The sequence below is a fragment of the Sander vitreus genome, chromosome 22, assembly GCF_031162955.1.
Source record: "Sander vitreus isolate 19-12246 chromosome 22, sanVit1, whole genome shotgun sequence".
In the NCBI taxonomy this organism is placed as follows: Eukaryota; Metazoa; Chordata; class Actinopteri; order Perciformes; family Percidae; genus Sander; species Sander vitreus.
Window position 1 is genome coordinate 6,268,074 of NC_135876.1, and position 23,566 is coordinate 6,291,639.

At 43.8% G+C, this 23,566-nt stretch overlaps 1 protein-coding gene across 3 annotated transcripts in view; it reads right to left on the reverse strand.

Moving 5' to 3' along the window:
* The window catches only part of nrp1a (neuropilin 1a), a 59,911-nt gene extending 44,256 nt beyond the window's left edge, over positions 1–15,655 (reverse strand). For 2 of the 3 annotated variants that reach the window (XM_078280168.1, XM_078280166.1), the window contains exons 1-2: positions 13,353–14,145; positions 11,772–11,946 (exon numbers count right to left, since the gene is read on the reverse strand). In XM_078280168.1, the coding sequence (XP_078136294.1) occupies positions 11,772–11,946; positions 13,353–13,419 (242 nt within the window). In that variant the 5' untranslated portion in view covers positions 13,420–14,145. Of the gene's footprint in view, positions 1–11,771; positions 11,947–13,352; positions 14,146–15,121 lie in introns of those variants that run through there. The other variant, XM_078280167.1, reaches the window with a different exon arrangement.
* Between the last annotated feature and the right edge of the window lie 7,911 nt (positions 15,656–23,566).

The window sequence follows — 23,566 nt, forward strand, 5'->3', positions numbered from 1 at the left end:
ACAGCTCTTGTGAGGCTCAGGGGACTTAGCAGGAAAAAGGACTTTGTTGTCAGCGAACTCCGGAGACCTCACGTGTTAACGAGTCTCGGCTAACAAACTCGTCACTTGGGGCTCCGGAAAAACATCATTAACGTTTGTACAAGGGGGGCACAAGACAGGCTGATCCCCGACTTACTTTTTTTCCAAGCCTGGAGGGGACGTACCTCGCTGAAATAAAATGGTCTCTCTTTCTTTACATTCGCTCCAATACTGCCTCCCTCGTGCATGTGACATTCATTAACCCGCACTAGAATAACAGGTTCTCTCTTTCCTGTAATGACCCCCGCATCAGCTCGCCTGGACAGACTAGGAAGTACGAAAAAAAAAACCCAGGGCAGTACACCGGGTCTACATCTTAATGCTCTCAGCTGAAAACATTAACCCTAATTGACTTGCTAACGTTACCATTTTCATTACAGGTCAAGACCTCATCGTTAAAACAGAAGCTTGGACCATGAAGTTGGAAAAATCCGCTATCATCCTCTCCGCTGATGTGTCTCCACTTCTGAATCTGCAGATAAAAATTATTGCAGGCGTTGAGGGCCTCAGAACGTGGCAACCCACCCAGCGGGACAAACCACCGACCAATCACAGTTGATCGGTTTAGAAGTGGTTCCTTGTCGGCGAGGGGAGAAGGGCATGATTGCTTTGCTCGCTCCCACGCTGCCACATGGATGGATGGAAGATAAAAAAAGATGGATGAAAAGACGGATATTCCCCCTGCCCAGAACCACTGGCCTCTTTGGGTGTCACCCCCACACGGTTACACTCGGCTCGCTCATATTTTTAGATGCCTTGGCTGATTATTTTGTGGCGGCCGCGGCCACACTTTGGTAAAGCATGTTCGTTTTCCTGAACAGCAATTATCATTAGCATTGATGGATTTAGCGTGCCTCCATCCATTAGCTTTCCTAATTACACTGTCGAGAGATCTGCTGTCGCCAACAATCAAATTAATGAATTTGGCTATTTAGACTCAATTATTGCATCCCCCCCCGCCCCTTTGCAACATGAACAATAATCCTTTATTCGGAGATATGAGCACGGACTGACAGGGAGAATTCTGCCCCAGGGGGGAAGCTCAGCCTGCTCAGCTGCTCAGCAGTGTGAGCCTGCTCTGCTCCGCACACAGCCGGCTCACACTGCTGTCAACTGGGCGTATAAGGGGTGGAACACAAGCAGGGGAAATAAAACTGACCACAAAAGCTCCCACTGTTAGCAGACAGTCTAAATCCCCCCCCGTGCTCACCTCGCATGTAAGCCCTATTACACTTTGAACCCTGGCGATTGCTGAAGTATGTTCCACTGACTTGCTTTCTATTCCCATGGGCGACTGACATGCCTAAAGCAGAGCTGTGCATATTTTCAGTCATCCTGTTGTGCACACTTTGACCTTTCTTCCCCTCATTAAAATTGTGAAGCATGACAAATAGGTCACCATAACGTGATTATAGATATGAGAAGTAAACAAAAGACGCAGTCAATTTGCTCGCTGTTACATAGGCCTTTTTCTTATGTGGCCTGCTGACTCAAAGCTAGAATATTCAAAGTGATTATTAATCAAAATACCTATATCTGGTAAAGGGGCTTATTGGTTTATAAAAATGTGTTTTTTTGGTTGTGATGCATCTGAAAGTCATTGTGATTCCAGCTCCAAGAGGGCAATGTTCACCACATTTAACAGTACAGATGGTCTTCTTACTGAGCTTCCACTAAATGAATGTGTGAATAAAATAAAACACAATATGCAGCTGATTATCCCTAAAATTGAATAATTAAAGAATAAATGGTTGTCGCACTGCAAAAGGCCTTTGTAAAACCTGATTTTCATCTAGACATTATTGAATATTTCTATACGATTTCAACTGTATTTCTTTTTAAATATTCCAAATAAAAAGTGATAAATTAAATATTTAATAAGACATAAATATTGTATATTTTTTAATGAAAATCAATACGGCATCTACTGTATCAATGCAGTACAAAATTACAAGCAACCATTTTAGTAATAATAATGTAATACATTGCTGATGTGTAGAGTTCAAGACTATATCAAAGCTGTATAAAATAGCTGCATTTAGAAGATTGTTTCCTGCTAAGTGAGCTTCGAAATGAAATTGCTTAGCATACATCTTAGTGTGCAGATATAAATATTCACACGTGGATGTAATCCCTTTGGGTACATTTCTAAGAAACACTTCATAGTAAAGCAGTGTAGTTATGGCCTCATTATAGAGTCATTTTGAATGGGAAATATTATGCAATATGTCAGTTATACACCTAATCCAGAAACTGTTTAACATGTTAACAAAACAAAGCCAGAAACTCTGTGATATGATTTACAAAAGGCCAAAAGAGAAAAGCAGAAAATTGGCATTAAAGTCAGAAAAATACAAAGAAAGAAAGCAAGCCAATAAGATAGAGAGGATGAAAAGTCCTGCGTGTTTCCTCAAAGAGGGAAGAGAGACAGAGGGGGAGGGAAAGAGAAGCAGTGCAGCCCATTTCTGTGGCCATTACAGGAGGGAATGGCTCCCATTTGTCCCACCTTGACATTTGAGAGGATCTCTGATTACACAGGAGAGAGGGGCAGGCAGAGGTGAGCGAAGAGAGAGTCCTCCACAGGGGTCTGTGGCACAGCTCAGATGATATGCTGTTCAAAAACTCTCTTTCTGATCTCCACAATGGGCAGGAAGGGGGAAAGAGTGTGGCGTGGCTGAGATGGTGGTGTTGCTGGGTTTAAAGGAAACTGAGTGACAAGGGAGATAGAGACAGAGCGTGAAGGCATGTAAGTTGAGCGGTTGATAGAGCGACGGAACTGAAACAAAAGAGAGAAGTAGTGCAAATAGCTGATAAAGGTAGTTGGCAAACGGTGGCAACATGAATCCAGCAAGAGATTCAGAAGCGTACAGTAAAGCATTCTCTCTCTCTTTCTCTCTCTCTCTCTCTCTCTCTCTCTCTCTCTCTCTCTCTCTCCAAGATTGTTTTACATGGCTCAGCAACAGCTAGGAAGCTCGAGGGCAATGGTAGTAATAACTGCACTGGGAATTATTCAATTAAACGCCCCATCCGTCCCCCCTAGCATTCTCCCTCCTCTTTCTGTTCTTTGTCCTCCCTGCAGTCTGTGGAGGTGGCGAGGGATTGAGGGGGTCAGAGAGCAGTCTGGGCTGGGTGCTCCGTGACCCGGTCATCCGGCTGGACACGCAGTCACTTGGCTGGGAGCAGCGGAGACTGTGAACAGGCCCTGAGAATGTTGTGGAGGACTGGGATTGTACAAACAGCTACCTGGCCTTCAACCACACAATAACCACAAGACAAGACAAGCTATTTCTAGTTCTTAACAGGAAGAGGAAAAAGGATGGTGATCAAAATAAATAAGGGGAGTGTTTTTATAATAGGCACATATTTGCGAGTTGATCAGTTGTTGCCAGATTTGGTCAGTTTCCTTTTTGAACGTTGACCAGCTCTTGGACACAATATCTACAGTTTATAACCACATCTTTCAGTTCAGTCTGATGGCTGTATTGTTCTCACTGCATGCAAAGAACTCAGATTTTCCAATGATGCAGCACTTTGGAAGCCAAACAGGCCATGCTGTGGGGGCCACATGCCAAACGGTGTATCTATTCCGTGGTGCTGGGCACACAAGCGGAATGCTTGGCATTATAGAGCCGATCTAAGTGCTGATGGCCAGCCAGCTCTTGCCAGCATTTTGGAGGGCAAGGTGACTCTTCCATTTACTGGCCCAACAATCAAACTTTCCTGCAAACTTGGATGCTGTCTGCCCAGTAGTCTCATTCCCCTCTGCTTTCTGGTGAAATCCTCTGGAAAATTGTGTAAGTATGCATGGAAGAGAGGGGCCTTCTTGTCACTTATCCCCGTGTCGGCAGGGGCCAGCCTAGAACGGCTTGACAGGCACCGGGGGTACAGGCTACTAATAACACTTTCAGCACTACCCCACTGTGATAATGCCACAGAAGGTTGCTGTGAGGCTGAATTTCTGTCCTTTTCTTTACAATTACTGCCAGCCTAACAAAACCAATAAAGCCGTGAGAAAAAATAAATAAAGTGGTAGCACTTGTGAAAAAGAAAGACCACAACTAATGTTGCCAATTTACTGAGGAAAGATCAAGCAAAGAGCAAACAAAGCGAGGGATTGTGAGTGGCTCTAACTCAATCAGAGAGCAGTGGGGTACCGCCCCATCAATCACTGTCTGCTTGCCTCCCCGGCCCGAATCACGCCCGGCTGAGGGGTGGAAAAAAACCACCAGCGAGCCGAAAATGACCCCGGGGATTTGGGGCTGAGCCAGGAGGGTCGTTGGATTAACTTCCTACCTACCTACCCTCTTACCCACTGCAAACAAACTTTGCTTTACCAAGAGCATCTCTGGGGATTTGCTTGGTTTGTTGAATAAAGAACCCTGTGGTCGCTGAGCACTCCCCTTCCACCTGCCCCCCCCCCATGTGGATCTGTAAGCACTGTGGCGTAAGGGCAACATAGGACCACGGCAACATCAATCAAACTCATGAGCCTTATTCAAGGTTAGACCACTGAACGAAACATGTCTGACAAGCCTGGACACGCTATGTTAAAGTGTCCAGAACTCGCTCATCAATTCATCTAAACAGCCTCTTCTTCTTCCTTTCTCCCCTGGGACGGGAGCGTAAGTAAGACATTGGGAAGTACTGTTTCAAAGTTATCCTCTCCTGACTAATGCTCTGCCACCCACATATCCTGAACTCAAATTATTCTTTATTCATTTACCCTCCTTATCCCTTCTTGTTGTTTTCCATGCAGCCTCATAAACTGAGAAATGAGCATTTGATGGAAAGACCAAAAGGCGAGAGACGAAAACCTGTTGCTAATTATATTATATAAGGCCGGGAGAGGGGGAGACAGTACTTATTGCCAACTGTCCTTTGGAAACAGAAATGCATAATTGAATCATAGCCTCAGTGTTTAATGCACTTTCATCGATGCTGGAAGGAAAATGACTATGACTTTTCTTACAGTCAATAGATGAGATGGATAGATGGATGGATAGATGGATGGATGGATGGATAGATGGATGGATGGATGGATGGATGGATGGATGGATAGGGTGTTCAGATAGAGAGCTGAGACTACCAGATGTTGTCCTCCAATCATGAGACCGTCCATACGGCTCCTTTTCTAGCAATCTGTTTTGGATAAAAAGTAAAAGAGTGTACGACTGACATCTCTAAGCTGTGTGGGCCGCGGCTCCATTCCACAAGAAACTTCCATGTAGGGAAGCTTGTATTGGTTTGGAGCTGGAAAGAAAAAGGACGGGCAAAAAAACAAAACAAAAATAATTCGCCAGCCGTGTGCCAGAAACAGCTTAGTGACACTCAATCCCTGGCCAACACGAGCCGCTAACTCCCACACCGAGATGAAAAACAAAACAGGCAGACACGTGAGACTGCATGATGCTTTTGAGCTGAAATGTGACCAAGGCTTAAAATCCGGCAGGTTATTTATGAGCATTGGCCTTGTCTCATCTATTCTCTCTCTTTCTCTCCCTCCCCTCGTTCCTCCTGTTCTTACTCCTCGGCCTGTGAAGCGGACCTCCCTCCCGCTGCGAGGCAGAGTGGCTCGCCTCCCGGTTGTGGTCAGGTTGTGCATGAATCAAAGTGGTGACAGAACAGCGGGGAGGATGGCAGATGCCACGGCCAGAAAGCTTTTCAATCAGGCTGCCCTTCCAAGCCGCGGCCAAGGTGAAACACTTCACCGGCGAGAGAGAAAAAAGAAAAAAAAAGAAAAAATGACCTCAACCTCACGGTCACTCACACACTCTCAGAAATCCTGCTAATTAGCCAAGGAGTAACCCTTTCTGTTTAAAAGAGATGAAGAAGAGGAAAGAGAGTGAAGGTGCCGCGTGTCTGTCTGCTGCCCTGTTTCTTCTGTGGTTAATTAGCAAGGTGAACACATAACTTAACATCTATCAGCAGCTTTCATTTGCTTTAAATGGCTCAACTTACATCATCAGCGGTTACATTTTGCGGGTAGCAAAAGGAATGATGAACTGCAAAACAGAAATTAAAAGACGCAGAATGCTTGTGTCTAGAAGTGTTACCGTGCTGACAAAATAAGGTTTGGTATAATTGCCGTGAAGTGCAAACAAGATATATTCAAAGTGAATTGCTCTTTGATATGCTGCTGACAAGCTAGTCTTTTCAAAGTGCACTGTTTCAATGTAATTTCAGGTGTAATTTGATTTCCATTGTTTTGAACTGTTGGGAGTCTATTGCTGTGGAAAATACCAGCTGCATCATTTCAGCTGCTTTTGTCAAACCTGGTAGTTAAAAGAAGCGGCGTCGCCTTATGCACTCTTTATTTCGCTGTGCTTATGTTGCGACGCCGCTTTGAACTACACCAGGACAGATTCTTCCCTGACATGCACTATGGAAAGAAGCACACACCAGACAACAGAAATAAATGTTGGCTAACAGGCCATAAGTATCTTCCGCAATCCATGTCACTCCAAATCCCCAGAGGTCAAAGCACTTCCCTTCTTTAAAAGCCTCCACCGCCACAGGCCTGTTAAGAAAAGGCTCCCATTGCGTTCCTGCTTTATTTATTTCCCTCCATGACAACGGCTGATGAACGGTCACACAGCCCACTTCTCCTTATTTGCCCATGGTTGCCTTGCAGAGCAAGGCAACCATGGGCAAAGCGTGAGCGTGAGAGAGGAGTGAGGGGGGGGAGAAGGAGATGTTTAAAGATCCAGTAGGGAGTTAGTGCTCCTCGCTCCCCCGGCTGTGAAGCTCCATTGCTCTTTATCGCGGAGCTGCTACATGCTATTCAGGTGGCAGGATAACAGGTGAATTAGGGAAAGTGGCCAGGAGGATCTTTTTTTTTTTACAAAAGCCCATTCTGTCCTCCACTCTCACTTATTTGAAACAGGTGGCACTCTTTGTTGAGCACTATGACCGTATGAGTGGAGTTAGTGGGATTCCACATGACAAAGAGGGAGCCAACTATAGATCCAGGGTAGGGTATTACTCACACTCCCCCCTTCCCAAGCTCCTGTTAGTCATCCCTGGAGTCCAAGACTGGTCAGGAATGCCAGGAGGGGCAGGAAGTCTATTGTAGAGGGTACACAGCAGAGAATGTTTGCCTTCCCAGCAGGCCAAGCAGCTCCATAGGGGCAGCTCAGTGGGAGATCGCAGTGGAAGGGGCAGAGGGACCGAAAAAAAAAAAAGGAGAGGACTACAATTAAAAATAAAGGGAAAAAAGAGTGCTTTTCCAAGCTTTGAGTTACAGGTACCTGAAGGCAGGGGGGCTCTTGCAGACTTTTGAAGCGTGGAGAGTTGGGAGGCTTTCGCTGACTTTCCCGTCGATCTCCCCCACAAAGAGCTACTTGAGAAGGCATTCCTCAAATATCTCCACTGCCTAGTACCACCCTGCCATACATCTCATCTGAACCCCCCCCCTCCACCGCCTGCACAGACTGTCACACTGGAATTTCTGTTGACTTCCAGAAAAATACCATCCAGACAGAGAGAAAAGCAAAGAAGCGAGGGAGTGCTGAGAAAGAGGAGACAATCTATCTCTCTCCCTCTGTTTATAACCCCTCCAAAAGAAAAACTGACTGACTGACTGACTGCAAGGGATCTCAGTGTGCTGAAGAAGGTCTGGTCAGCAAATCCGATGCCATCAATGATTCATAATGTTGTGCATCATTTCAATAGAAAGTTGGTTCTCCTCTTGGAGTCAGCAGGAGATGGAGAGAACAGCCTGCAGCTCAGGATGAAAGTTGAAGTACATTCAAAACTGGAAACTTTTTCAGATTTCTAAAAAGAAATATCTTACTTGAACAGTGAGAACCATAGTCTGTCTTAGAAACGAGAGAAATTGCCCTTCGGTCTGCGTTATGTGAGACCTGTCTGTCACTTGTTTAGATTCAAATCAACTGAAACCTCCATTTTTCCTCCGAATGGCAGAGCGGCGAGAGTCAGACGAGCCTGACAGCCCTTATCAGATCGCAGAGAAACAGAGAGTGCATGTGCAGGGAGGGAGCGGAGCAAAATCATATCTATTCGCTTCAGTTTTTCACTTGAGCTTATAGCTTTCTCATTCCGCTGATTTTCAGAGCGAAATTGACTTCAAATATTTGCCTTGATGCAGGCTGCGTCTTCGCCTCAAACTTCATTAGCTGTGAGAGCGGCGAGGGCGGCCCCCGAAACTCCACTCTGTGAAAGTCTACAACGGTGCGTGAAAGGTAAACACGTTCTGCATTCAGAATCGCAGGGCTCACTTAGTCTCCTTATCTCTGTGATGAAGTGCTTTCCTCCTCCAGCTCTCAGGATACAGGCCTCCGCGCTTCCCCAAACAAACCTGTCAAGGGTAGCACACACGTGCAACAACACCACCCCCGCCAGACTCCACTCAGTAAAGGCTGTTTTTCTTTTTTACAAGCGCCACTTTTGAGTGCTTCTTGTTTGGTTTGCTGATAACAGCCATGTTGGAGAACATGTGGAGCATATGTGTTCCATTTGCCCACTAATTAGATTGCAAGGCAGTGCACTGAAGCATGCATTGCGGGCCCCCACCACCTCCGCCCACTCTGCCAGTCCATCAGATAAGGAAGCTTTTCTGGCTCTTATCAGTTTCCATTATGTAAGGGCTGATTTGGTGAGTGGAGCTGCGACAGGGAGTCTGACATGTCCAACACAAATCACACCCAACTTCTGTCTACAAATACATAAGTCACTATTCCCCATCCCATAATCGAGTTACCTATGATATGCCGTGTCGGCGATTAGCACAATAACTCACTCTCATGTTACATAGAGCCATAATTTAAAAATTAAGAACGAAAAAAAAAAAATGGCTTTTCTTTGCTGGCTACAGCCAAAGTGAAGCCAGAATCCATTGTGAAGTGGAACTAAAGTCCCATGAAACCCACTCCATTAAAAACATTTCAAATGAAACGGTACATCCAGTTTAAAAAAAAAAAAAAAGCTGTAGGTCAGGTCACCCCGGTTTCCGGTGCAACCTCTGCGTGGCCACATGAATCGGAGACCGTCTGCCGGTGTCATTTGTTAGCATTTCCTCTAGAAAAGTGGTTTAAAACCTTCTGACCACACTATTGGTATAACTTGGGTTTTTGTCTCCTCCAAATGTAATGAATAAGCAAATAGGGTAGAGGCAAAAGAAGACGAAAAAAAAACAGCGAGGAGGGGAGAGAGAGGGAGACACTTACAGATGCAAACACATGCTCTGCGCGAAACTTCATCTGCTAACACATTTATGAACAACTAACTGGCAATCAACAGCCTGCTAAATGAAAGCACAGAGCTAATTTGTAAATGATACATGGATGGATCACTAAACTCAAAGCCCGCCCTCCTTTCAACTTGGAAAAAAAGCAGCCTTCTGTGAGCCTGCAGGGACTCGATTCTTTTTACTGCATGTGTTTAAAAACAGGAAATTCATTCCTGACTAATTTGATTAGCACAAGCATTGTTACTGCTAAACCCCCCCTCCTCCTGTCCCTTCCTCGCTCTCTCTTTCTAACTGAGGATCTTGGACAGTTTAATAGTCCCTCTGGTGCTGAAATCCACCCAAACGAAGTGTCAAGTAGCATCCAGCTTTTAAAAGACAGCAGCATTCGGCCTGCCATAAATCTCTGACAGCAGTAAAGAAAGGTTAAAGTGGGATTGAAATCCGGGATTAAAAAAGCAAACCCTGCAGACATATGTGCGGGGGGGGGGGCATTGAGGAGCACAAAAGAAGCGTAGGGTCCAGGTTTAGGGTGGAGCGGGGATACAGTAACAGGATCCAGCAAAGCTCTGTACTCTCCCGAGCCCTACAGCGTAAACAAACAGCTGAGACAGAGCAGGGCAGAGGCACCGACACACGCACCAAAACCACACACACACACACGCGCACACACACACACACACACACATACACGCGCACACAAGCAATCAGAGTGAGGCAGTCGGCCCAGGCAAGGCTCACCTCAGGGCGCCCACACTGACACAGGCTCATCACATTACTGTCTGTCTCCTGTTTCATCGGCTTAAACTATCTATCTGACAACAGGTTAGCCGCTTAGCCTTATGTTGGATGCGACAGCTCGCATCTTACAAGTCAAATAAGGATCAGCGACTAACTGTCATTGAAAGATTTACCTTAAAAGGGTAAATCCACCTAGTTTTCAGATGAAATCTAAGTGAAAAAACTAGGGATGCACCGAATCCAGGATTCGGCTTCGGATTCGGCCGAATATTGGGCTTTTTGACAGGGTTTGGTTTCTGCCGAACCTTAGAATTTTTTTTCCACCGAACCGAACCCTACGCTTGCACCACGCTGGTCAACATAATGACGCTGCCGTTGATTACGGGAAGGTGTTCACGTAGGCGGACCTGTTCAATGCAGTAGGCTGTGAGAAAGTGAAAATGGAACTCATGAGCAGAAAAAGTGTTGTTTGGCAGTACTTTCAGTCAAAAGAAGGCCGTTCAAGTCCAGCTACGTGTTCTATTTGCAATGCCGGTTTGTTTCGTGGTGGCGAGGACCCTAAACAATACACAACATCGCCGCTGTTACAACATTTGCGTATGAAACATCCGAAAGAATACGAGTTGTGCGTGAAGGAATCTACAGACAGCAGCCAAAATGCAGCAACTTCAGGTACGGCAAAGGAAGGAGCAAGGTCACAGCTAAAAACTTGTGTTAACCATTTGTTTACTTCATTAATGTGTTTACTGTGTTAATAGACTGAGGATGGGAGTAGGATTCTGTATTCGGTTTCGGATTCGGCAGAATCTTAACCAGTGGATTCGGTATTCGGCCGAACCCCAAAAATCTGGATTCGGTGCATCCCTAGAAAAAACAAACATGAGTCAAATAATTTTCTTATTAAAAAATGAGATAAGGCTTGTTTTTAAAAAAAAATTATGGAACCCGTTCTTGGAATTTCACACTTGTTTGTAGAGTGATAGTATTTTAAGGGGAAATATGAAAGTTAATGGCTCATTCATTTGGACCTTTTTAAAGTAACCACAGTTAATGGCCTCTGGTGAGCTTTCGGACCCACAGCTGTGTCTCAATGCCTTCTGAAAAAGTACAGCAATTCAAATCAATATTATACCCCGGTGACTTCATTCCACAAGAAGGAGAGGCGAGGACATGCCAGAACCAAGTAGCAGGGATGAGACATTCCTGCCGCCCTGTGTAGTCCCAGAGCAGGATTGTATTGACAGTTTCAGTGAGCCTGCGGACACCAGATGGCGCAGTTTCATGTGCAATATGCATGAGGGAAAGGGGGGAATGAGTGACACACACATGAACGCTACACACACATATGAAAGGAACACACAGACATGCCATAAAATACGAATGTAATGGTGTGTGTGTGTGTGTGTGTGTGTGTGTGTGTGTTTGTGTGTGAGCAGCTTCTACACAGCCTGTCAGTGTGTAGTGGCTCCCAAAGTAAGGTCTGGGGGCCACATTGGTACTTTAAAAAAGCTTTCCAGACAGTTTAATTTCACTAATACTGTTATTTAATTCACCCGTTTCTTTTGCAGAATGAAAGCATGAATCATTTCCAAAGAGGTTTCTCAATATCCATCTTTATTCCGGACTAACTTAAAATCAAATTGTGGCCCGGGGACAAAATCTGATTGAATAGAATAGCGATTTTTCTTTTGGGGGGGACCAAAAGCACATCTGTTTTTCATAGACAAGATTGCGGCAGTGTACTTACTTGCACTCCCGGTCCTCCAGATCGAAATGCGGATTGAAGTTGATGAGAATCCTCTGGTGAGGGCCAGGCGCAGATATCACCCACACACATCTCTGAGAAGAGGGATAAGACATGGGGTATCCGGGCGAGGTGAGGTAGTTGGCGGTTGAGATTCTGATGTTGCCTCCACATTTATCTGCAGAGGGGAGAAAAAACAGAGTTCCTTAAGGATGGAAACAAAAATGAAAAAACCCTCATAATTCAGATTTCTGATTATCCTATTCTATACATTTGGCTATAGCTACACAGAGATAGAATAGTTGGACTACACCAAGTTATTGTGTGCCTTCAGAGACAGTACAAGTTTGTTCCTCCTATATGGATTGAAGTCAGAGTCCAAAATACACTATCTATCTATCTATCTATCTATCTATCTATCTATCTATGTATCTATTTTGTACAGACTTTAATTGGAATATATATATATATATATATATATATATATATATATATATATATATATATATATATATATATATATATATATATATATATATTGGCTATATATACTGGTATTATTAATATTGGGTCTAATAGATGATATTGTTTATAATGAGCTTTTATGAAGTAGACACGTTTTTAATGTCTTGCTGTGGCGCATTGAGATGAAGGAGTAGTTCCTCACATTGAAATAAGAAAAGGAGCAGCTCTGGGTATAGATGTATAAGCGATCCAAATAAAAAGTGTGAATGGAGAAGTTCAGAAAAAAAAAAAGTTTTTCTTTTGCCGAAAAGTCACAGGCATCTACAGCGTGTTCCTTTAAACTACAGTACGAGTCTCATCATTAAAAGGAATTACCATTTGTTTGATTTTTATATCAGAGGCCCGCTGCTCACATTTATCTTCATTTGTGCGCGTTTTCATCCTTTTATCATAAAAAACCCCCCCAAAAAAACAACCTTCCACCATCTGCTGCTCTAACCTAGCGTGTGACACGCCTCGTGGAAATTAATGAAATCGAAATAAAAATGAATAAAAAGCGCAAGGTAGAAACGAAACATGGGGAAGATTTGGGGGGACTTTTTGAACTTTACCGAAACACAGACCTTCTTAACCGAAAGCTGTCACCACAAGAAGGGATTAAAACATGTTCTAAAAAGAGCCTATTATAGGTTACAAGTCTCACAAGTGACTCTAATTACGTAGCCTAAATACAAAATGTATAAAGTTGTATAAAATGTAGGAATGGAAATGATATCATGGTTATGATACCATACATGGTAACAAAAACAACTACTCAATATCATAGCGTTTACGACAGGACTATCAGAGGAATATCATAAACAAAAGTTATATAAAACAAAGAGGGAAGCACAATTGATGACGGCTACTGTATAAAGTCATTATTGAGCAATAATGTTAAAGTCTCTGTTGAAATATAATAAGAGGGTGTAGGCGGAGTGGGCAGGTGAGCGCCTTGCGAGTTTGCCTAAAGATCAGCGGAGATCAGAGCAGGCTAATCTTTTAGAAAAATATTGGGATTAGTAGCTTTGCAGAGTACATAAAGGCTGTATTTCTATAGATATCAGATGTCACACTTACCGTTTTTGAGAGCCTTGGCCACCAAAAGGATTCCCATGAACAGGATAAAGACTAATCCACAATGCATCCTTGTTTCCTCAACAAAAAAATAAATTTACGCATACAAAAAAAAAACTCTGAATTTAAACTCCTCCAACAGGTTTTTTTTGGCAAGTTTTTTTTCCCCTCTCCTCTTAACTCGACAAATAAAGCAGAAGTGTCTCTTTTAGCGAAGTTGGAACTGATCTGAGAGCGGGCTCAGGTCGCGTGCATCCTGCCATTCAGCTCCTGTTTCCTCTCGCCTGTGCCGGCTGCGCTCCTCTCTCCAGCGCCGACCGTGCCATTCCCTCTCCAAAAGAAAGCCAAGATATATGAAGAAATGACCCACTCCTTTTCTTTTTTTTCTTTTTTGCGCTGTTACTCCGTCAAACGATGCCCGGGCAGGAGGTAATCCTTGGCTGTGGAGTGAGAAGATAAAATACGGAGATGTGAGCAGGTTAGGAACGAGTGCTGCGGCCGTGCGCTCTGGACATTTCCCGATCTGTCTAAACGCGCTGTTACAGATGCAACAAGACTATAGAGACATGGATACACCCCCCTACACCCCAGATTGTGACCACTTTGCTTCTATAGGCTCAGCGTGGGCACTCGGAGAGGTTGATGATTGGCTTGATTACAAATAGTCAACCTATGTGGGAAAAAAAATCCCTGTGTCTTTATATGTAAGCGGAGCTGCACACTGAGTCACAGAGTACCAGCAGTCCGTTAAGTGACATGACTCTCTGTCTCTCTCTGTCTCTCTCTCTCTCTCTCTCTGTGTCTCTCTCTCTTTTACTCACTCACTATTCCCCTCCCCCTCCCTCCCTCTCTTCTTTTACAAAAATGAGCTAGACATTAATGGGATATGTAGTAGCCTAACAGAACATGACTCCCCCAGGAACATTTTAAAACATTATTTGGGTTCGGCCTTACAAATATTATTACAAAAATAATATCAAATATGATATTTGGCGAAAATATGCTACTATAAAACATCATGAATTGTAACAATTACAAATCTGGATTATAGAGAATACTGTAGGGGTGTTTCCTCGGGATGTCCTCTCCGGCATCTATCCGGGACCGGTTGCTTTTTATATGACACACTGGACTGCCTAATCTACACAAGTTCCCTTTTGTGTCTTCCAATTCATCGGTCTCTCAAAACACTGGTTCCCCAGCTCTGATGAAAGCATATCTGCACCGCAGTGCTTATAATAGGCCCCGTTTTGTTTGGACGCTAAATAATAGAAAGTGTTGTTTCTTCCTCTTAGACCTTGTGGGTTTCCTTTAATGCACCAGTAGCTATCCAGATGCACCGATTGTCTGCCCCACAACAGTGACACCATTACAAACTGGCACACTGAAATTTAGGGGGAATCAATTAAAGCATAAATTAACGTAGCCTCGAGTCATTTACTCAAGGCTGCCCTTACTGGGTCACTCTGCACAGAAAGGAACAGAGCAGGCTTGTATTCAGCAAACCTCAATCACACAGTCCTGTACTGCAAAACCCTCCACAAACACAATGCGTGGCAAAATCCTACATGAAAAGATAGTTGTAACATTATTCTTATCTGCATATTTGAAACCCACAAAATAAAGGACTGCAAAACAATAGCGGGATCATATTGAGCCATATTCGTAAAATTGTACAATTATGAAAACTCTGTGCTCGTTTCTGTGCACTTTAACGCGGAGCTATTTCTTTCAATCCTATGGATAAGGCAAATAAAAGCAGCTGCATTCACCTGCGTCTTGAGGACTCGCAAACCCGCAGGCATCCAGCCCCCCTCTCTCCACTTCCAACATGCGTGGAGCAGAGTGTATACGATCCGATAGACTTCCTCCGTTTCTGTTACAATGACACCAGATCTTCTCCAGAGCCCCACATAAAAGCAAGTCAAGTTATTTCCCCCAGCCCCAAACCCCGTTTTTGTACGTCGGGGGAGAACCACAGCGCAGTCAAAATCGGTCCTGGGTCCCCACCGCGCAAAGACGCACAGCCGATGCCCGGAGACTCGCTCTCCTCTCCGCGTACAGACAAGTCTTCTCCCCGCTGATCTCTCAGGGTCTCGCTCCTTGTTTCGCTCCCTTTCATTCAGCGCTTTCACGAGTGAAATCCGGCCAGTGTGAGTGGAAAATAGGCAGTCCCGAAAATGTCAAAGGGATGGAAAGAATAGCCTAATAGAAAAGTCCTGGTTGATTTAATATAAGTTTTCCTCCCTGTCCGTCTCTCCGTGCGCCACCGCTCACGGCTCCTCCACTGATCCAAATGCAGAGGGTTTGAGTCCCTGCCAGCCCTACACGCCCCTTTACGAGGGATGAATACACGTGATTTCTCACAAGTAAAATACGCGGGCGCGCGTGCTTGTTTGCGTGCGTGTGTGCGTGCGTGTTGCAGTCAGTGTGTGGAGGGGGTCTGCAATCGAGATGCAGATTTCACCCAGCTGCCCCTCTCTCTCTCTCTCTCTCTCTCTCTCTCTCTCTCTCTCTCTCTCTCTCTCTGTGTCTATCAGCCTGTAGCTTTCATTGGAAGCATCAGAGTCACTTTTGACATTTATTTTTATTTTGGATTACTCACATAAAATCTTTCTTTTTCTGTCCTTATGAGAAACTATAGTACTTCTATTATAGCCTACGTTTTAAAAGGGTGCAACACGAACATCAGAGTTAAGTATTATTAAGTATTGGAATATTATTAAAGTGATATTGGCACTATTGAGCTCCATAAACACTACATGTTCCTATCTAGAAATATCATCAGAATATCATAGAGGTACACGATTTTCCTGGGAACCTATAGGGGCCCAGGGGAGTCAGTGAGTGCACACTGCTGTGTCTGTGAACAAAGAAGCTGTTCTCTGGTGTATGGACGATCTGTCCGTCTGTCTCACACTTCAGCCTGTACCAAAAATACACACCGTATGTCATTTTGACTATGATCTCGTCATTATAGGTGGGTGACGTGACACCAACCAGGGGTGCCAAGTCACTAAAAGCAAACACACACAAATATAAGTCCCTCTAATTGGTATTATTAACGATGAAAACTGGGTTGATAGCAATCAAATGAAAACATATGTTGGGCTTGGCATGGATGAAGTGTTGAATGAGCATCAGAGGTGACAGGGAAGGATTCTGGAGATGTGAAAAAAAACAAAAAAACAGGACAACAATGGAAACGACCCTCTATTGGGACAGGAGCATAGACTGTACAAATAATGCATGAAGCTTTCGGGCCTGAAAAGTGAAGCCAATGCGGAAGTGCCTTAAACCTGCATGCTATCAATCTTGTCTCACTGTGAGTCACGTGCCTCAACTGGATGACTCCCTTCAGAAGGGTTGAAAACCGGCAACTTTCCCCCTTTAGCGCCATTGCAACCATGAACAACACTGGCTTGGCTGCGTCATCCTCCCCAGCTTCACCCTGATGTCAAAAAATCGTCACATCCAGTTGCAAAAAAAAACCAAGACAGCGACGCCCGTATCGTCAAACTCAAGGCCTCAAAACGTCAGTCCACAAACCAACGGGTGACGTCACTAATGCGGTACTAATGCTACGTCCACTGCTGTCTTATGGGCAGGAGTCCCAAAAATATGAATTATGAATGACCCTCTAGTTGATAGTGCATTCACAAACCCCTCATTTGAAATCCCTTAGCCTATTCCAGGAATTGCCACGATATATATATATTTTTTCTCTGTTTGATACAACTGATTATAAAACTAGACAGCTCCCTGACATTGACAGCGGAGAGAGCAAAACATCCATTCATATTTTTCTGTCATTGTGCAAATGCAGTAATAAGAGGAACTGAAAGTAAAACAGAATCCAGGCTAAAAGTTCCCCGACCCTGCTTCTCTAACGGCAGTCACTGGGCCTTAAGGGTTAAGCCTGGCACACACCGCTGCTTGAGTTCTCTGCTGTTTTACCTCAATTGAGTGCAATAACTGGAGGTTTCCAGCTGCAGGTCTCTGTGGTTAGGATGCTTTTTGCCCTGTAGGGGGCATCAGAGCTGGTGAGCAGCTCAGAGAGAGTCACCCATTGCTCCTCAAGCTCACCTTACTGTAATGCCTTTATGATTGCACAGCTGGGTTTACAAACAAGTGCGCTGATTAAAGGTTTTTGCAGACTTAATCACTATATTCAGCATCAATTTTGAGTCAGACTTCCCATGCATCAGCATTAACGGCATTCTTCACCGTAGCAGTTGTGAAATCATTTCAATGCACCGTGTTTAGAATCTGCTTGTTTTCGGAAATAAATCATTGTGTCGCCCTACTAGGAATGTAAGCAGCACGGTCAAGGTTGACATGCTTCATGCACAGTGTGTTTGAGATGTCCCTCTTTTGACAAGTTTTTGTGACACAATAGCGCAAGATAAGCACACAATTCCTTAACATTATTATTTTCTGTTCCTAGAGAGAGGGGGAGACAGAGGATTGAGTGGCTTTATTCCCATCCCAGCCTTGCTAATTCTCTGTCTTGCTGATAACACAAATGTTAAAATGGTGCCAGGCATCTCTATCAGAGGCAGCTCTAACTAGCCTTTCGTGTCTTCAGGATAACACAGGAACAAGAGTCATTTCACAAGGGTGCCTGCCTGAGCCATATCTAAAATAGGGGGGTTGTAGGGGAACAATAAAAGAGCCATTTAGGGATTTGCTTCTTCATATATATCCGCACTAATCTTTAGTACAGCCCTGATGAATAATTAGCTCTGGTACAAAAGCAGACGTTTTATGGCTCCTGTGAGCGGTGGACTTGATTTCATTAGCCTGGCCTCCATTCACCAAAGTGAGTGAGTCAGAGTGAAATGTACAGGTTCAACCCATTTGGCACAATGGCAGTGTGAGCATTCCATCTCTGATTGAAAAGTCTGTCTTCGGAGTCATCTGCCAGAATATGGACATGATTTAACACTTTTATTTTTTTAGCTATTTTGGGTTACAGGTTGCAGGTATGTGACAAATTAGAGGAAACACGTGAATATATGATTCTGTGCAGTACACAAGGGCTCACTGAATGGTTGGATGAGTGAATCATATGTTATGGGCTTCACAGTCAGCTCTCCACTCAACTGAACACCTATGGGAGACAAGAGAGAAATAAGACAGTGCTGCCACCGATATTCTCATTTTCAGGTTCATAATTGTTTTTATTATTGTTTTTAATTTAGAGGTTGTACACGAATATGTTAACGTGGTTTAATTTTCAAAAAAACACCATATTTTTTGTCGTACTGAAGAACAGGGGGTCCGGGACACCTCGGCAGTCCTCGGAGTCACTGCAGGGGGGCCTCCAAAATTATTGTTAATTTTTGAAAGTTATGTTTTTTTTTTTTTAAATGTCTTTAAATGAATCCAACATATTATTGGCAAATATAACTCCCCACTGATGATTGGCCTATTAGCCTATAGGTAACGTAGTCATTAAGGTAGCTATCCACAGAGACAGTTCATCCTAAGGATTCACTGTGCCACATGTATGTTTAACGTTAAAAGATGATTTATAAAATCATGCCAACAATTATTATTTTAATAGCTTAGCATTCTATGTAAAAAAGGTATGTATAAAGGCTTTAGGCCGCCCTACACGTTACTGTAGGCCCAGTTTAATATGCAACTGCATGTAATGCAAATGTATGTAGTAGGGGGTCCCTGCTCCGTCTCTCTTTCATTTAAAGCGTTACTCTCGCCAAAATGCAACCTAGGGTGTTTTTGTGAATGTACCCGAGTCAAACTTTAGTTTTAGAGCATAATTAGGATGGAAGCGCCACTTTTACGATTTACCGTATCTTCGTTTTTCGGTCAAATGGCCTTTTGAATGGGAGTGCTAGGAGTACTTCTATGAAGCATCAAAATCACTATTTCTAAAACACTAAGAAGGCTCGACACAACATGAAACTTTACTCCAAGTATCACCAGGGGCTCTACACATGAACTCCAGCATTGACAACATTGTTTGTGTTCACAGAGTTTACTAAAAAGAAAGGTTTTGAACGACTCACTGTAGCTGTGGTTGTTTCCGGGCGCTACCACCTCGCCGGTCAAAAAGTGTCGATCTCCAAATGCGGATGAACGGACTCCATAGAAGGAAATGTCAAAACAAGAAATAATCCGTGCATTTACATGGAACTAAGCTTTAAGAGCTTTGCATCTTTACTCTCCTCCCTGTTACGTTGCATTCGGAGATGGTAGCGCCCGGAAACGACAACAACTGCTAAAGTAAGTCGTTCAAAACCTTTCTTTTTAGTAAACTCTGTGAACACAAACAATGTTCTCAATGCTGGAGTTCATGTGTAGAGCCCCTGGTGATACTTGGAGTAAAGTTTCATGTTGTGTCGAGCCTTCTTAGTGTTTTAGAAATAGTGATTTTGATGCTAGCATAGAAGTGCCCCTAGCACTCCCATTCAAAAGGCCATTTGACCGAAAAACGAGAATACGGTAAATCGTAAAAGTGGCGCTTCCATCCTAATTATGCTCTAAAACTAAAGTTTGACTCGGGTACGTTCACAAAAACACCCTAGGTTGCATTTTGGCGAGAGTAACGCTTTAAGGGGTCCGTGGTTTAAAAAAACATTGAAGACCCCTGCCCTAAAGCTATATTAGCGCCCATCACAACTGGACTAATCACTATCCTGGCAGACTTATAGTTCATAACAGTACCCAAAACAGTTTACTGGTTAGAATAATCAAACCAGCTAGCAGCCTCACAGAATACGCTGGGCCACCCATTAAGAGATTTCGTCCATTTTCCGCTTGCAGCTGCACAGCAAGGTCTGATATTTTCAGCCCTGCTGCCTCAAATGACTGGGTGCAGGATGCCAGTCGTGATGTCACATCATCCAACATATGTTGCACTGATCTCAGCCAGACACTGGATCTTGCTTGCTGCTGTCATTATGGACAATTTAATCTCTTGGATTTATGCACTAAAAACCCCAACCTTTTGATATCAACTACACCATATCCAGCTTGGCAGAATTTCCTCTCTGAAAACAAAAAGTACTCTGACTGTCCCAGAGTGCATCAGTGACATCACTACGGCGCACACTCTGGACTTTTAAGTTCTGTATGAGATGACAGATATGGTATTTCCTCCACCAGCAGGAATATTTAAATGCATGCTCCCGTTCCACTGCATTACAACGTGGATTAGAGGTGCAGACCATGAACATTTTACAAGACCTCGTTACCTACTAATCATACTGTGTTCCAGTTTCTCCTCCATGACAACCGCAGTGAAAGACAGCTACAGGCTGAAAGGTTATTGTGCATGTGAATAGGTGCAGTAAGCTCTCGCACTACAGAAGCCGCTGTACCTGTTTCACAACATCTGCAGCTGTTGATAATTACAAGCCCAAGAATGTTTCACGTACTCTTGAACAGGCTCGCTGGCACAAATGGAACACCTTCAAACTCTGTCACTGTGTTGTAATCGGGGCCCTTTTTGTTCGCAGGAATGTGGAATGCATATGTGTGTGTTTGTGTGAGACAGGAGGTGAAGCAGGGAGAGAGAGGAAGGTGAATGGAACTGAAAACAAAGCGGCGAGAGAGAGAGAGAGAGAGAGAGAGAGAGAGACAGAAGCCAACGTGAGCTAGCTCTATTACATTCACTTTCTAAGGCTATGGGTGAAGAAACAGAGGAGACCCTGAAAAATCCCTGCACCGCTGACTCTTACGGGTGGTGTGTGTGTGTGTGTGTGTGTGTGTGTGGGGGGGGGGTTCAGTCAGATCAAGGTCTGGAGTAATTGCTACAAAGGCAGCGTTTCTCCTCTGAGACATTTGGCCGAGGTGAAACTAAGTGTAAATGGAATTAGCAGAGGGCTGAATAAAGTGCTTCTGAAGTTTTGAGACATTATGGTAATAGAGAAAGAACAACGAACCTGAAACGTTTTCAGGAATATTCCTCATTCAAACAGATGCAGGGGGGTAACACAAAAGAAGAGGAGGATGAGGGCGGGGTAGAGGGAATAGAACAAAAAACATAAAGAAATAGCTTCATTAGAAGTAGAAACATTTACAGTGACATTTAGTGAAGCGGGGAGGATGTATGAATAAATATGCATAATGTTGCCGGGAAGCATCGAGAGCTTCTCAGGGGCAGAAGGAGGGTGAGAGTGATGGCTCCTGAATTAATGATGAGGGAGCCTACTGCCTGTCTCTGGGTGTGCATGTGGGTCTGTATGAGCGTCTGCACATGTGACAGCATTTAACAGCAAGTGTGTGTGTGTGTGTGTGTGTGTGTGTGTGTGTGAACTCAGGGCACACACACACACACACACACACACACACACACACACACACACACACATATTCAACTCACTCTTGCAGCACCCCAATTTCACATCATCACTGATGGAAATTACCCAATCCTCGATACCTAATCAAGCGATCTTGGGATCCACGGCGATTTGCGATTGCCTCAGATGCTTAATTACATTTCTGGAAAGCCAGGGAGCGAACCGCCTGGCAGAAATTCCAATTTTTGGTACAGATATGTTTTTTTTCCTCTTCTTTTTCGGGTTAATGTTCTATTCTCCACTTGTTTTTTTTTATTTTTTTTTTTTTATTCTCCACTTCGGAGATGATGAATATTGTGCTGCTCATCATCAAACGCACAGGGAGAAGCCCTAGAGATCAGGGCAATGGAGGGGAAGGGAGGGATGTGTAGAGCGAGAAGGAACTGTCAGGGAGAAATGCTATGTAGGTCAATGAAGAATTGCACTGGGATATTGCCTCCTCAGCTCACAGGCTGGGGAGCTGATTTGATTTCCGGTGAAACCACCCGACTTGAATTATGAGAGATTACCCTCACTAAAATCACCTTAGAAACCCTCTGCTCTCAGGGGGGTCTATACATACAGATCCATGCAGTACGACGGCTGATATATATACCCAAAGTCTATCCAAGTTCTTTAAAGAAACCTTTTTCATGCAGTTTCTCCATTGTGAAGGTGTGTCCTTCAGATAAAGGCCAACATGTAGTGGGGAGGGAACTGTCCTTCACTCTGTTTATCTACACCTTTGTAGCGGACATGTCATAACTTCCTACTGTGTATATTGAATAGCAAATTATAATAAAAGCAACCATATCCCCGTACAGGAGTATTGATATTGGACGATTCTGCAAAACCTCAAAATATATTCAGTGACAAAGTTTTTAACATTCAGTGCCAACATTTTCAAATGCTACAATAGGGGTGTAAGGAAATAATGTACGGTCAAGCTTAGATAAAAGATTGTGGTTATGAATATGAATCAAAACTCTAGTTGAATTCAAATGCTGTCCAGAAGAACAGTGTTGAGTTCAAGGAGTGAGTCCACCTGGGATTCCACATCAAAAGCCACACGTGAGCAGCGAGTAACAGTCTGCCCAGAGCAATGTGGCGTCACTGGGTTCCCCACGGTGGCACACAACGCTTGAGCGTGTGTGCCACAGCCTGTTTGGATTGTTACATTTAATATAACAGAAGTGTATCTCTTCCGTGAGATGGGAGGGTGACTTACTTCAAAAACACTTTGTGTGTGGACTGCCCTTAAGGATGCACTCGAGAACCAACAGGAAGTGTGTGCACACACAGGAGCAAAGTGAAAGTTAGGATAAATAGCCATTATGCTTTTTCATTGTAAATGGGGCCATACCATTAACATGACGTTTTGAAAGGTCTTCATCAAGGTTCAAAGCAAAAGAAACCACATCAGCTTGACTTTTGTATACATTCATTCATGGGAGACTGGATATTTGGGGCAACCGGTCGACAATGATGAGTCTCTGGGCACTTTGCCTAATGGCAACAGAAAACAAGAGATGAGAATAAAAGTCATTATCATACAACATTACGCATGAAAATGTATGTATTCATGAATTATTCTCTTTGAATTGGTTGTATTTCCTTCTGCTTTGAACCCAGATAAACAGAGAAACTTGTTTCTAAAATGTAGCACTTGAACAGTTTTGCTGGTTTGATGAAGATAAGCCCATTCACACAGGATTAGTATCATCTGGGGACCTTGGGTGATTTAGCTTTTCCCGACATTTTGGTCACTTTTGTAGACGTTTTGGTCACTTTTGTAGACGTTTTGGTCACTTTTCCCGATGTTTTTGTCACTTTCTTCGAGGTTTTTGTCATTTTCCGATGTTTCTGAAGCTTTGATGACATTTTAGTTCCTTTTCCCAACGTTTTTGT